This window comes from Herpailurus yagouaroundi, unplaced genomic scaffold (assembly GCF_014898765.1).
Source record: "Herpailurus yagouaroundi ecotype Mexico unplaced genomic scaffold, PumYag 180, whole genome shotgun sequence".
In the NCBI taxonomy this organism is placed as follows: Eukaryota; Metazoa; Chordata; class Mammalia; order Carnivora; family Felidae; genus Herpailurus; species Herpailurus yagouaroundi.
The window spans coordinates 7317355-7329016 of NW_024412411.1; the positions used below are offsets into that span (position 1 = coordinate 7317355).

The following is an 11662-nucleotide window of genomic DNA, read 5'->3' on the forward strand; positions in this document are numbered from 1 at the left end:
AATTCAACTCACCGGGGCCTAAATTTCCTCATCTATAAAATGGGATGGTATTACCTCACAAGATTGTTATGGAAATTAAAGATGATGAATCAAAAGCACCTGGCATGTGAGTGCTATTATTATAGGTTGACTTTCTCCCACCCTTACCATGTATTTGCTCTAGTCCTTGCTTTTTACCCTCCAGAACTAAGGCATAGCAAAGTCCCTTGGGATGAATGGTTCACACTCATGTACCTGCCAACCACAAGTGAACTATAAACGTATTTATTGCAGTAGCAGTAAAAAACCCAAAACTTTGTACTTATATATATCTTCATTAGCTTAAAAAAAATTTGTTTCATATTTGAGAGAGAAGAGAGCGAGTAGGGGAGGGGCAGAGAGACAGAGACAGAATCCAAAGCAGGCTCCAGGCTCTGAGCTGTCAGCACAGAGCCCGATGTGGGGCTTGAGCTCACGAGCAGTGAGATCATGACCTGAGCCACCCAGGTGCCCCTATCTTCATTAGGTTCTGAAGTAATTTCTCAGACATAATTTCATTTTTAACAAGTGAGACCCAAGAGAATAGATGGAACTCATCTGATTTTGTCCAGAAACCACATGCGTATATTCATTCTAATTTGATATAATGTATTGAGAAATAATTTTATTAATCTCCCCAAACCAATCTGATTATAAAATCTGAGCTTGCAAACAAACACATTTTGGATAAACATTTGGATTTGGGAAGTGATAAAGGGTAAATTCGTTCCAGTTAGGTGGGGTTTTTACCTTTAATCACACCAAGCTCTGCTGTAGACAATGTTAGCTGCTGAGCCCACTTTCTCCTGGGTGATCCCTGGATCATAACCAAAGACCCCTTTGCAGTATCAGTGTTCCAACAGTCCTGCTCTCGAGTCTCCTCCTAAACCACCCTTTATGTTGATTGTTGCAGAGAGCTCAGAAATCCAAGCCTGACTGCGCTATTCCACTAAAAAGCCTTTAGTGACTTCCCACCACCTATAGAATCAAGCTCAAATTATTCTGCAAATTCAGAAAACCCTCCATAATCTGGGTTACTTTATTTTGCTTTTACCAGCACTGGGAACAGGTAAGCTTTTTCTGTAATCGGCCATATATTAAAGAGTGTAGCTTTTGCGGGCCATGACATCTGTCACAACTACTCAACTCTGTCATTATAGCATGGAAGCAACCAGAGACAGGCAAACAAGCATGGCTATATTCCATGGCTTATTGGAATGCAGTGGGCAACATTGGGCCCACAGGCTGGTTTGCTAACTCGACTCGACTTCATTTTATTTTTTGAGAGAGAATCTTAAGCAGGCCCCCAAATCAAAAGTCAGGAATGCTTGACTGAACCACCCAGGTGCCCCTAAACTCCATTTTATTTTATAAAAAAAAATTTTTTTTTAATGTTTATTTATTTTTGAGAGAGACAGAGAAAGAGAGAGAGAGAGAGAGAGAGAGAAAGCAAGCAGGGGAAGGGGAGGGAGAGAGGGAGACAACAGAATCTGAAGCAGGTTCCAGGCTCTGAACTGTCAGCACAGAGCCTGAAGCAGGGATTGAACCCACGAACTGTGAGAACACGACCTGAGCTGAAGTTGGAGGCTTAATTGACTGAGCCACCCAGGGCCCCCACCTAAACTCCACTGTAAATCTGCCAGATGTCTTCTTAAAATTGGGTGAATGGAAACGGACCATTCTCCAGTGAATTATTTTTCTTATGACAAAAAGGAGTCAAGAGTGTTCATGATGACCATTTTAATCACAAAGTGTTAACATACAGATTAACATAAACTTCAGGTATCATAGAAACATGTTTCACAAAATTCAGACATAACTGGTATCAGTGAAACCAAAGTAAGCATTTTGGAGACTTCAACGCACTGGATGGAATTCTTCAAGAAAGTCACCATAAGTTTTCTTATCTATAAAAAGGAAAGATCACAAAAAAAATTATTTTCAAATTAGGTTTTATTTTTATTAAACATTTTTTTCCGGGGCGCCTGGGTGGCGCAGTCAGTTGAGCGTCCGACTTCAGCCAGGTCACGATCTCGCGGTCCGTGAGTTCGAGCCCCACGTCGGGCTCTGGACTGATGGCTCAGAGCCTGGAGCCTGTTTCCGATTCTGTGTCTCCCACTTTCTCTGCCCCTCCCCCGTTCATGCTCTCTCTCTGTCCCAAAAATAAATAAACGTTGAAAAAAAAATTTTTTTTTTCCTATGTTTATTTACTGTTGAGAGAGACAGAACACAAGTCGGAGACGGTCAGAGAGAGAGGGAGACACAGAATCTGAGCATGCTCTGGGCTTAGAGCTGTCAGCACAGAGCCCAAATGTAGGGCTCAAACCCAGGAACCATGAGATCATGACCTGAGCTGAAGTCAGATGCTAAACCAATTAAGCCACTCAGAAGCCCCTTAAGTTATGTTTTAAAAATCGTATTTCCTAAAAAAAAATTAACAGTTAATATTCTCGTAGACAGAAAACTCCTCTAAGAATTTCCTTAGGTTCTTGTCCTCAACCATAGCTTGGCAATCCCTGAGACACTGTTTTACTGGATGAAGGGTAACTTTGGAAGACTCTGGTGACATCCAGATGGCTGCCCAGAGGGACAGAGCGCTGCCAGGGGGCCCTGGCTGACGGGGTAATGGAAGGAATAAACAGGGAGGAGCACAGGTCAGCTGCAGGACCAGGAGTCGAGGTGGTCAAGCTTTCCATGTCCCTGCTGTCAGTGCAAGAGGCTCTTAGCACACCTGCCACTGATATGCTGCTCAGAGACAGAATGAGTCTGTAAGGCTACACAGGCTCCCACTGACAGAGGGAGCTAGTATAAACAGGAGGCAATGAGCCACAGGCCTGGGACCGAGGACTGCTCTGCCACTGGGTCTGTTAGGAATCACGGTTTCCAAGATTCCAATGCTAACGTGCATTTGCCTACTCCCCATCCCTGATATATCCATTATTCATGGCTTTGTACTCTAGCCTTTGAATTCTTCATTGGTAAAGAAAGCTATACCTTTTTGATCCACCATGAACATCACATATGTGACTAAAGGCTATGGGAATATTAAATAGAGTAATAAAATTTTAGAGCTAAATAGGACATTAGAGACCATCCTTTAGTATAATAAAATTTAAATGCTTAATATTACACATTTTTGTGAATATGTAAATATTTAAATATCTCTTTAAAATCTATGTAAGTTCAAAGTTTTTCTACATTCGTTCATTCATTCCTTCACATATATGTACATCTGTATTACGTATATGTATTAAAATACAAACAAGACAACGGTTATATTACAATCATATTCATAGTTGAAGAGTGGTAAGTAGAATGTACTAAGGAAATTCCTGTCTGTAGCTGGGCCAAGGCTTCTTTGAGATGATGAATCTTAGGTTGGAATTTGCTAGATGGACAGGTAAAAATGGAGGAAGAGGACGATCAAGAAGGTACAGAGTTGAGCATTACCCAGGATATAGGGCAGATTTAGGACACAGAATTTCACAAGGCAGGAGATGACTGACAGGAGATGAGACAGGTTTTTGTGTACATCAGATCAGCTATTATTTATTGCTTACTAGTATAGGCTTTGTACTAGAGGGCTGGGGAAACAAAGATGAAGCTACAGTCTAGTGAGGGAGACAGACATGTACATGTTATGCGGTAGATAAAAGGTGTGGGCAAAGTCTTTCTAGCAGGCAATTAGCTCAGCCTGGGGAAATGAGCCCTCCTAAACAGTCTGGATTTTGTCCAACAGGCAAGAGATAGCTACTGTAAGCAATGCCTATTATTATGCAGAGCCACATTTATCCAGAGACATGATCTTCAGTAAGACTGAAGGCAGAGGTGTGCTGGAGGCAAGTGCAAGAGTTCAAGCAAGAGATTATAAGGGTGTGAACTGGGGTAGGGGCAGTGGGAGAGAGATGGGAGTTTAGGATTGAGAAATAGGAAGTAGAACGGTAAGACTTGAGGACTATTGAGAGGTCACAGAAAGACTGGAAGACACTTCCCAGGCTTCTGGCTGGAGTAACCAGGTGGACAACAGTGCCACTCACCGATGCAGAACACAGAACAGAAGTCTGCACAGGCAGAGGGGACATAAAATCTGTTTGCTATCTGAGGGACACAGAGGTACTCGGCTAGGAACTGGATATACAAATTCAAGAGAATCCTAATACATAGGCAATGATGTGAGAGTCAACAGAATACTGAATGTACCTGAAGCCACGGGCATGTATAAGATTAACCAGGGCAAATGATACAGGGTAAGAAAGAGGTTCACTATAGGTAACTTGAAATACCTTTCTATTTTTTTATGTTTATTTATTTAATTTTGAGAGAGAGAGAGAGAGAGAGAGAGAGAGAGAGAGAGACAGAAACACAGAATCCAAAGCAGTCTCCAGGCTTTGAGCAGTCAGCACAGAGCCTGATGCGGGGCTTGAACCCATGAATCGTGGGATCATAAAGTCGGACGCTTAACCGACTGAGCCACCCAGGTGCCCCTGAAACACCTTTTTCAAAAAATAATAAATCAAATAAATAAATGAAATACCTTTTTCAGGAAAATCCTCTGGATGTGATTTTACATATGCAAACATATCATGGTCCTTCACAGCATACATATAATCTTGACGTTTTAAAAGATAATATCCAATAAAGACAAAAGAAGTAACATATAGAAGCTGGCGATGTAAACCTGAAATTCAAACAATAAATTCCAAAGAAAGCAAAAATCCATCAATGTGTATTTAAAATCACAGCTTTGCAGTTCAGATATGTAATTTATTGTTATTTCTTCCACCATTCTTTAAAAAAAGGTTTTTCTACATGGCTCTTTTGCAAAAACAGCCTTGACCCTGACATCAATTATGAAAACCAACATTAAATCTACAAACATAACTATGAATAGAATCCATGTTTATTTATTCATTCATTTATTCACTTATGCAAACGAACTCAAGATTTTTCAAATTTAGGTTTTATAAATTTCTTTATGGGAAAAGGTGGATTAAGTACAAAATCCTGAAGATCTAAACTAACTTGTATTCCAGGACCTGTTCAGGATGTGATGTGACAGAGATGAAGTCCTTTATAAATGCTCAAAAAGCAGTTTGGTTTGTCTCCATACACCAATTTGTATCTGCATATTTACTGGTTACCAAAGCAGCCAGCTACACTATCAATTCTCTTCTTACCTTCTAAATTTTGTACCATATGTATGAGTACCTATTCGAAAACTAGATTTAAAAAATCATCCTATTATAATGAGACTGGGGAGGATCAAATCATGTGATCTAGGGAAAGCCAAAATTAAAAAAAAAATTTTTTTTTAACGTTTATTTATTTTTGAGACAGAGAGAGACAGAGCATGAGGAGGGGCAGAGAGAGAGGGAGACACAGAATCTGAAACAGGCTCCAGGCTCTGAGCGGGAAAGCCAAAATTTAAAGTCTGAATGGGAGATCCGAAGGTCTGAACTTTATATACAGAAACATCTTTTAAAAAAGGCTAACCACAGGTTTGATTTTCTAGCTATGCCCCAGAATTCTATCCCCAGCCCTCTTCTTCTTATCCCACATATATTGCTTTGAAGAATTCATTTATTCCTATAGTTTTACTTACCATCCATGTTCTAGTGACCTGCAAGTATGTCTGACTCAGACACCCAAGGTGAGTAACAGATATATCCAAATGTTTGACACGTGTGTTCACCTGCATATCCCCAAACGAACTTCCTTCCTTCCTAATCACCTTTTGTAAGACCAATCACCCAGGAAATCAAGTCCTGGGTAATCACAGTACTCATTCCTTTTTTTGAATGCTCTTTCCCCACATTCTGTCACTGAGTCCTGTCAATTCTACCTTGTAAATATTTCCTTGCCTCACTTCAGGGAACTCAATCTCCCTTTTATCTCATTTTCTACTCTGCACTTATCCCAGTCTGTACCCTGTCACTAGAGGAATTTTAACAAAAATACAAACCTAGCTTGTCAGCCCTTTCTCCTTCAATTATACCCAATAGGAGACCAAACTCCTAGATAATGACCTCCCAGGTCTCTCATGAACTGACTCTTCCATCTTTATCTAACATTCCCTGATACGCACATTGTGTTCCAGCAATACTGAACTACTTCTATTTTTATTTTTAATTAATTTTTAGAGAGAGAGAGCAGGGGAGGGGCAGAGAGAGAATCCCAAGCAAGTTCTTTGCTATCAGTGCAGACCCCAATGTGGACTTGAACTCCCCAACCATGAGATCGTGACCAGAGCAGAAATCAAGGGTCAGACACTTAACTGACTGAGCCACCCAGGCACCCCATGATACTGAACTACTTTTTTTTTTTTTTAATTTCTCTTTGAGAGACAGAGACAGACAGAGTGCAAGCAGGGAGGGGTAGAGAGAGCGGGAGACACAGAATCCAAAGCAGGCTCCAGGCTCTGAACTGTCAGCACAGAGTATGAAGCAGGGCTTAAACCCACGAACTGTGAGAACAGGACCCGAGCTAAAGTAGGACATTTAACCGATTGAGACACCCAGGCGCCCAATACTGAACTGCTTTTAATTCCTCATACCACCCACTGGTTATTTCTCTGCCCAGACAACCTCTGCCCCCATCCTTCAAGATTCAATTCAGACATCACTTCTGCTAAGAAGTCATCCCAGAATTTTCCTTAACAGGGTTAAAACAGGGTGAACTCCTCTCTATTAGCATGTTAAATGCTATACAGATTATTTCTATCTACTACCCCGCAAAGCCAATGTTTAATTCATTTTTGTGTACCAGCACGTAGACAGCACTTAATATTTAATAAATGGATAAAAGGTCTTGGGCAAGTCAATTTACTACCTCTAAAACAAAGATGATACCTATCCTATCGTTCTCATGGCAGTATTATATAAACCAAAAGAAAATGCGTGTAAAAATATTTTTGGAAAAACGTGTAAAACAATAAAAATTCAAAATAGTACTACAATCTGGGACTGGACAGGGTTCAGGCTCTTTCGCATTCTCCCTGACCCCAAACAGCCATCACTCCCCCTAATGGGCCACCTGCAATACAGCAAAGTGTGCTGAGTTCTTCTTCTATATGCCACTGGACGACACAGACACAAAGACCTAGACTCTCTATACTTATGTATATTCCTCATAGGAAAAGATTCCCTGAATGTTTCAGATGGTGATGTTAGTGTCCCAGCCCTCAAGGGCATGGTTTGGCCCCTTCCCAAGTCCTCCTTTCCTTAACCTCTTCTCTCCCTCTCAGTGGTGGCCTCCCTCCCACCACATGCACAACCCCTCCACAATCGTTTTCCCTTTATTAAGTGAATTAAAAAAATTTTTTTAGGTTTATTTATTTTTCAGAGAGAGAGAGAGAGAGAGAGAGAGAGAGAGACAGACAGACAGACAGAGCATGGGTGGGGGAGTGGCAGAGAGAGGGAGACACAGAATCTGAAACAGGCTCCAGGCTCTGAGCTGTCAGCACAGAGCCCAGTGCAGGGCTCAAGCTCACGGACCACGAGATCATGACCTGAGCCGAAGTCGGACGCTCAACCGGCTGAGCCACCCAGGCTCCCCAAGTGAATTTAAACTTGGAAGCCATGGTGTTCTTTGCAGAACACCATTAACTACTGATATATTATACTAGAAATCAATAAATATATTTAATTTTGTGGTAGACACTTAGATACCAACTGACTATAAATTTAGAGCAGGCAAGTGGTAACTACTATCAGTGGTTTAGAACTTGCGATGGGAGAAAAGCTCAAGAAAAAAATTCTATTTAATATTTTCTGCTAACTTGAAAAAGATCTGCACAATTTGATTTCATTTACAGAATATTCCAATGTTACCCACAGAATGCCAGATACTTTCCACGGCTATAGTTTGAAAATCCACCATATCTTTCTCCTTCCCCACTCCTCTGTCACAGCTGTTACCCAACATGCATAAACTTATACGATTTGGCCTTTTAAATGGATATGCTTGTCTGATTTGTGAGTCTTTCAAGGCCTGGGACCATGTTTTAGACTTCCTTGTAATCTACATACATTTAGTTATTCAATACTTACTGAATACTGCTATATGACTGTCATTAAACTAGACAAACATAATGTGCTTCAGTAAATGCTGCTGAGAACCATTTCAATAAAGTTCTCAAGACCGAGGAAGCCCCAGGGAACTCAGGAACTCTAACCCCTAGGCCCTAGGTTAAGGGCTTTATACATCATCTCATCTAGTTCTCACAGCCACACAGAGGTAGATATTATCTCTATTTCATATGTAAGGAAACTAAAGCTCAAAGAGATAATTAACTTCCCCAGAATTGAATGGCTAGTAGAATGGAGTGGTGTCAAACCCAAAATCATGTGCTCTTGACCACTGTGTTCTTCCTCTGGAATAGTATCTCTCCAATCTGTACCTCCTCTGTGCTCCCAAAGTGCTCTCTGCTCACCTACTTCTATGAAAATACATTATCTGTCATGCCTAGACCCATAATGGACTGTTCACTTGTCTGACTCGACTAGGAGCTCTTCAAGGGCAGGGACGGTATTCCTCACCCCATATACCTGGTATGTAACCCTTCCTGGCACAAAGAAAGAACTTAGTAAATGCTGAACAAACAAATATATGGTAAACTGTTTGCATAACAACAGCTAAGGAATAGAAACTTTGTCTAGTACCTTCTGTAAGCCAGGCATTTTATCTCTAGAATCTCACTTAATTCCCACAACAAATATGCAAAGATTAATTACTCTCATTTTACAGATGAAGAAATTTTGCCTCTGAATGGCCGACCAAGTAACTTGTCCAAGCTAACACAGATAGGAAAGAGAGGAGCAAGGCCATCGAATTGCAAAGTGCAGCTGTGACAGGCTGGGGCAAATGTGGAGTGGTGATGAAAAGGGAGAAAACCTCATCTCCCCAGAGGCAGAAGTAGACAAAGCCCACTCCTTTGGATGGAGGAGGGTCATGTCTAAGGGAGATGGGATTTCAATACTATTTGAGCACTGGAAACGCTAAGATTTGGTGAGCTGAAAGCTGGACTTCAGGCATGACATACAGCTGCAAGGTGGCCAAAAGAGGAACAAATGAAGTGATTCCTGGTCGCCTGAACCACCGTATTAGCTTTCTTCTAAACTGAGTTCCTCGGCTCCAATCAGTGCTTTGCACTGACAAAGGTGACCTTCTTTTTAAAATACAAGGCCTGGTGCCCCTGGGAGGCTCAGTCGGATAAGCATCTGACTCTTGATTTCGGCTCAGGTCATGTTCTCCAGGGTTCCTGATTTCAAGCCCCATGTGAGGCTCTATGCTGACAGCAAAGGACCCGCTTGGTATTCTCTCCATGCCCCCTGTGCCCCTCCCCACTCACGTGTGCTCTCTCTCTCTCTCAAAATAAATAAATAAACATTTAAAGGAAAAAACAAAACAAAACACAAGGCCTGGGGGACCTGGCTGGCTCAGTGTGTAGAGCATCTGACTCTTCATGTCACAGTCATGAGTTCAAGGCCCATGTTGGGCATGGAGCCTACTTAAAACACAAGCCCTGCTTACTGCATCTCTCCACTCCCCATCTGCCAATAGCTCTCAAAAGCTAAAAAGGTTCCTGTCTGCCTAGAGTATAATGTGCCCTGATCTACCTAAATCTCCTTCTTACCCTCATTATCCTATTCTATACACTCAATCATCAAACTGTTCCCCATTCAGAGGCCCTTACCTCCATTTACTTCCACTAGCTTCTCAAAGGCCTGAAAAACTCTCCTAGAATTCGATAAATCATAGCTAAGTTCAAACACACCTCTTCCAGGGGCGCCTGGGTGGCTCAGTTGGTTAAACAACTGACTTCGGCTCGAGTCACGATCTCACAGTTCGTGGGTTTGAGCCCCACGTCAGGTTCTGTGCTGACAGCTTAGAGCCTGGAGCCTGCTTCGAATTCTGTGTCTCCCTCTCTCTCTGTTCTTCCCTTGCTCATGCTCTGTTTCTCTCTCTCCTTCAAAAATAAAGAAAAACATTTAAAAAAAGACAGCTCTTCCAAAGCTTCCCTCCTCTTTTCCCTTTGGAAATCCACTGCCCTTTGCCCAGCTACTGTGTCAGCCATTATCTGACAGGAGGCCACTGACATGCTACTAGAAAATACAGCCCAGTGGTTTTATCCTCTCCTACTCAAAGGGGGTCTCTAGACTAGCATCATCAACAGTATCTGGGAGTTTGTAAACATCACGCTTCTCTCCAGACTTGATAAATCAGAATCCACATTTTAAAAAGATCCCCAGGTTACCAGTATGTACATTAAGTTTGAAAAGCACTACTTTCAAATACAGACTTGAGGTCTAAAAACAGGCTACTTAGGAGCGTCTGGGTGGCTCAGTGGGTTAAGTGTCCGGCTTCGGCTCAGGTCATGATCTCCCCGTTCCTGGGTTCGAGCCCCCATAGCAGGCTCTGTGCCGACACCTCGGAACCTGGAGCCTGCTTTAGATTCTGTGTCTCCCTCTCTCTCTGCCTTCCCCCCTGCTGTCTCTCTCTCTCTCTCTCTCTCAAAACTAAATAAACATTAAAAAAAATTAAAAACAGGCTACCTAACAACCATATGACCTTGGGCAAGTTGCATTAACCCCTCTGAAGCTCAATTTCCTCATTGAGGACCTGGCAGTTCAATCCTGGGTTCTTCACAGACTCACTGTGGGGCCTTGGGTTTCATTGCCCTCAATTGTTAAGTGCCACACTTTGGCCCTATCGGGTTCTGAAGAGCTCCCGGGACACGGATGCCCCAGGGAGGCGAGGCGGGGCCTGTTAGGTGAAAAGGCCCGGAAAAGCGAAAGGACCTTGGGCAGCCTATGGAGGAACCAACCCACAGCCCTGAGACCCCCTCTCCTCCCAGCCGATCCCGCCCGCGCAGCCCTCACCGGCAGTCACCACCGGCCTTCGCCGGATCGCGTTATCAATCAGGCCGGAGCAGTAGCCCAAGAAACCCATGTAGACGAGTCTCGGGTCGGTCAGCTTGGGCGGTGGGAGGCTCCGGGCCTCATCCGGCAGGAACTGTAAGGGCACTCGGCCCGGCCGTCCGCTCATCATGGTGATGCCGTTCCCACTGGAGGCCTAGCCTCGGACCGCCAACTACAAAGAAAACCACCAGGACCACCGCCTCGGCCCAAGCCGCGAGCTTTCTCCTCCGAGAGCCCGGCTGAAGGGCATGGCGCAGGGCGGTACAGCGCCCATACGCTTCCCCGTGCGCGCTGCTGCAGGGACCCCGCACACGAAGTTCCGGGTTATCAAATGGCCGGTGCTGCTTGCCCTCCCGCCCGCGCTGATGCTGGCGGGTAGGGTTTCCTGGGCTTGGTACCGCGGGGTCTAGGGTACACCAAATGAGCAGAGCTCAGAGACTAGTAGATACTGCTTTTTTTTGTTTGTTTTGTTTTGTTTTTTGTTCTCGACGCCCCCCGCCCGAATTGCCTCTCTTTCCCCCTCCCTTGAATGGCCCTTCAGGCCGAATTGATCTTTGTATTCAACACCCACAAGTAGGTTTGACGGATCGTTCTAAGAAACGTAATTAATCAAAATCATAAAAGCTAGTTTCATTTGCTGAATTTCCCGTTGTTCACAGGCACACCTTCCAAAGCCTAAAATTAAGATCCAGCCAGCAACAAAGAATTCAGAGAACATCAGGATT

General features: G+C 43.3%; 1 protein-coding gene across 1 annotated transcript; it reads right to left on the reverse strand.

Moving 5' to 3' along the window:
* Nucleotides 1-1741: 1741 nt before the first annotated feature.
* NDUFC2 (NADH:ubiquinone oxidoreductase subunit C2) lies at nucleotides 1742-11238 on the reverse strand. The gene is made up of 3 exons (XM_040489467.1): nucleotides 10899-11238; nucleotides 4553-4696; nucleotides 1742-1925 (listed from the first exon to the last, which is right to left on the reverse strand). The coding sequence occupies exons 1-3, from the start codon at nucleotides 11065-11067 to the stop codon at nucleotides 1876-1878; spliced, it is 363 nt and encodes a 120-aa protein (XP_040345401.1). The 5' UTR covers nucleotides 11068-11238; the 3' UTR covers nucleotides 1742-1875.
* Nucleotides 11239-11662: the final 424 nt, after the last annotated feature.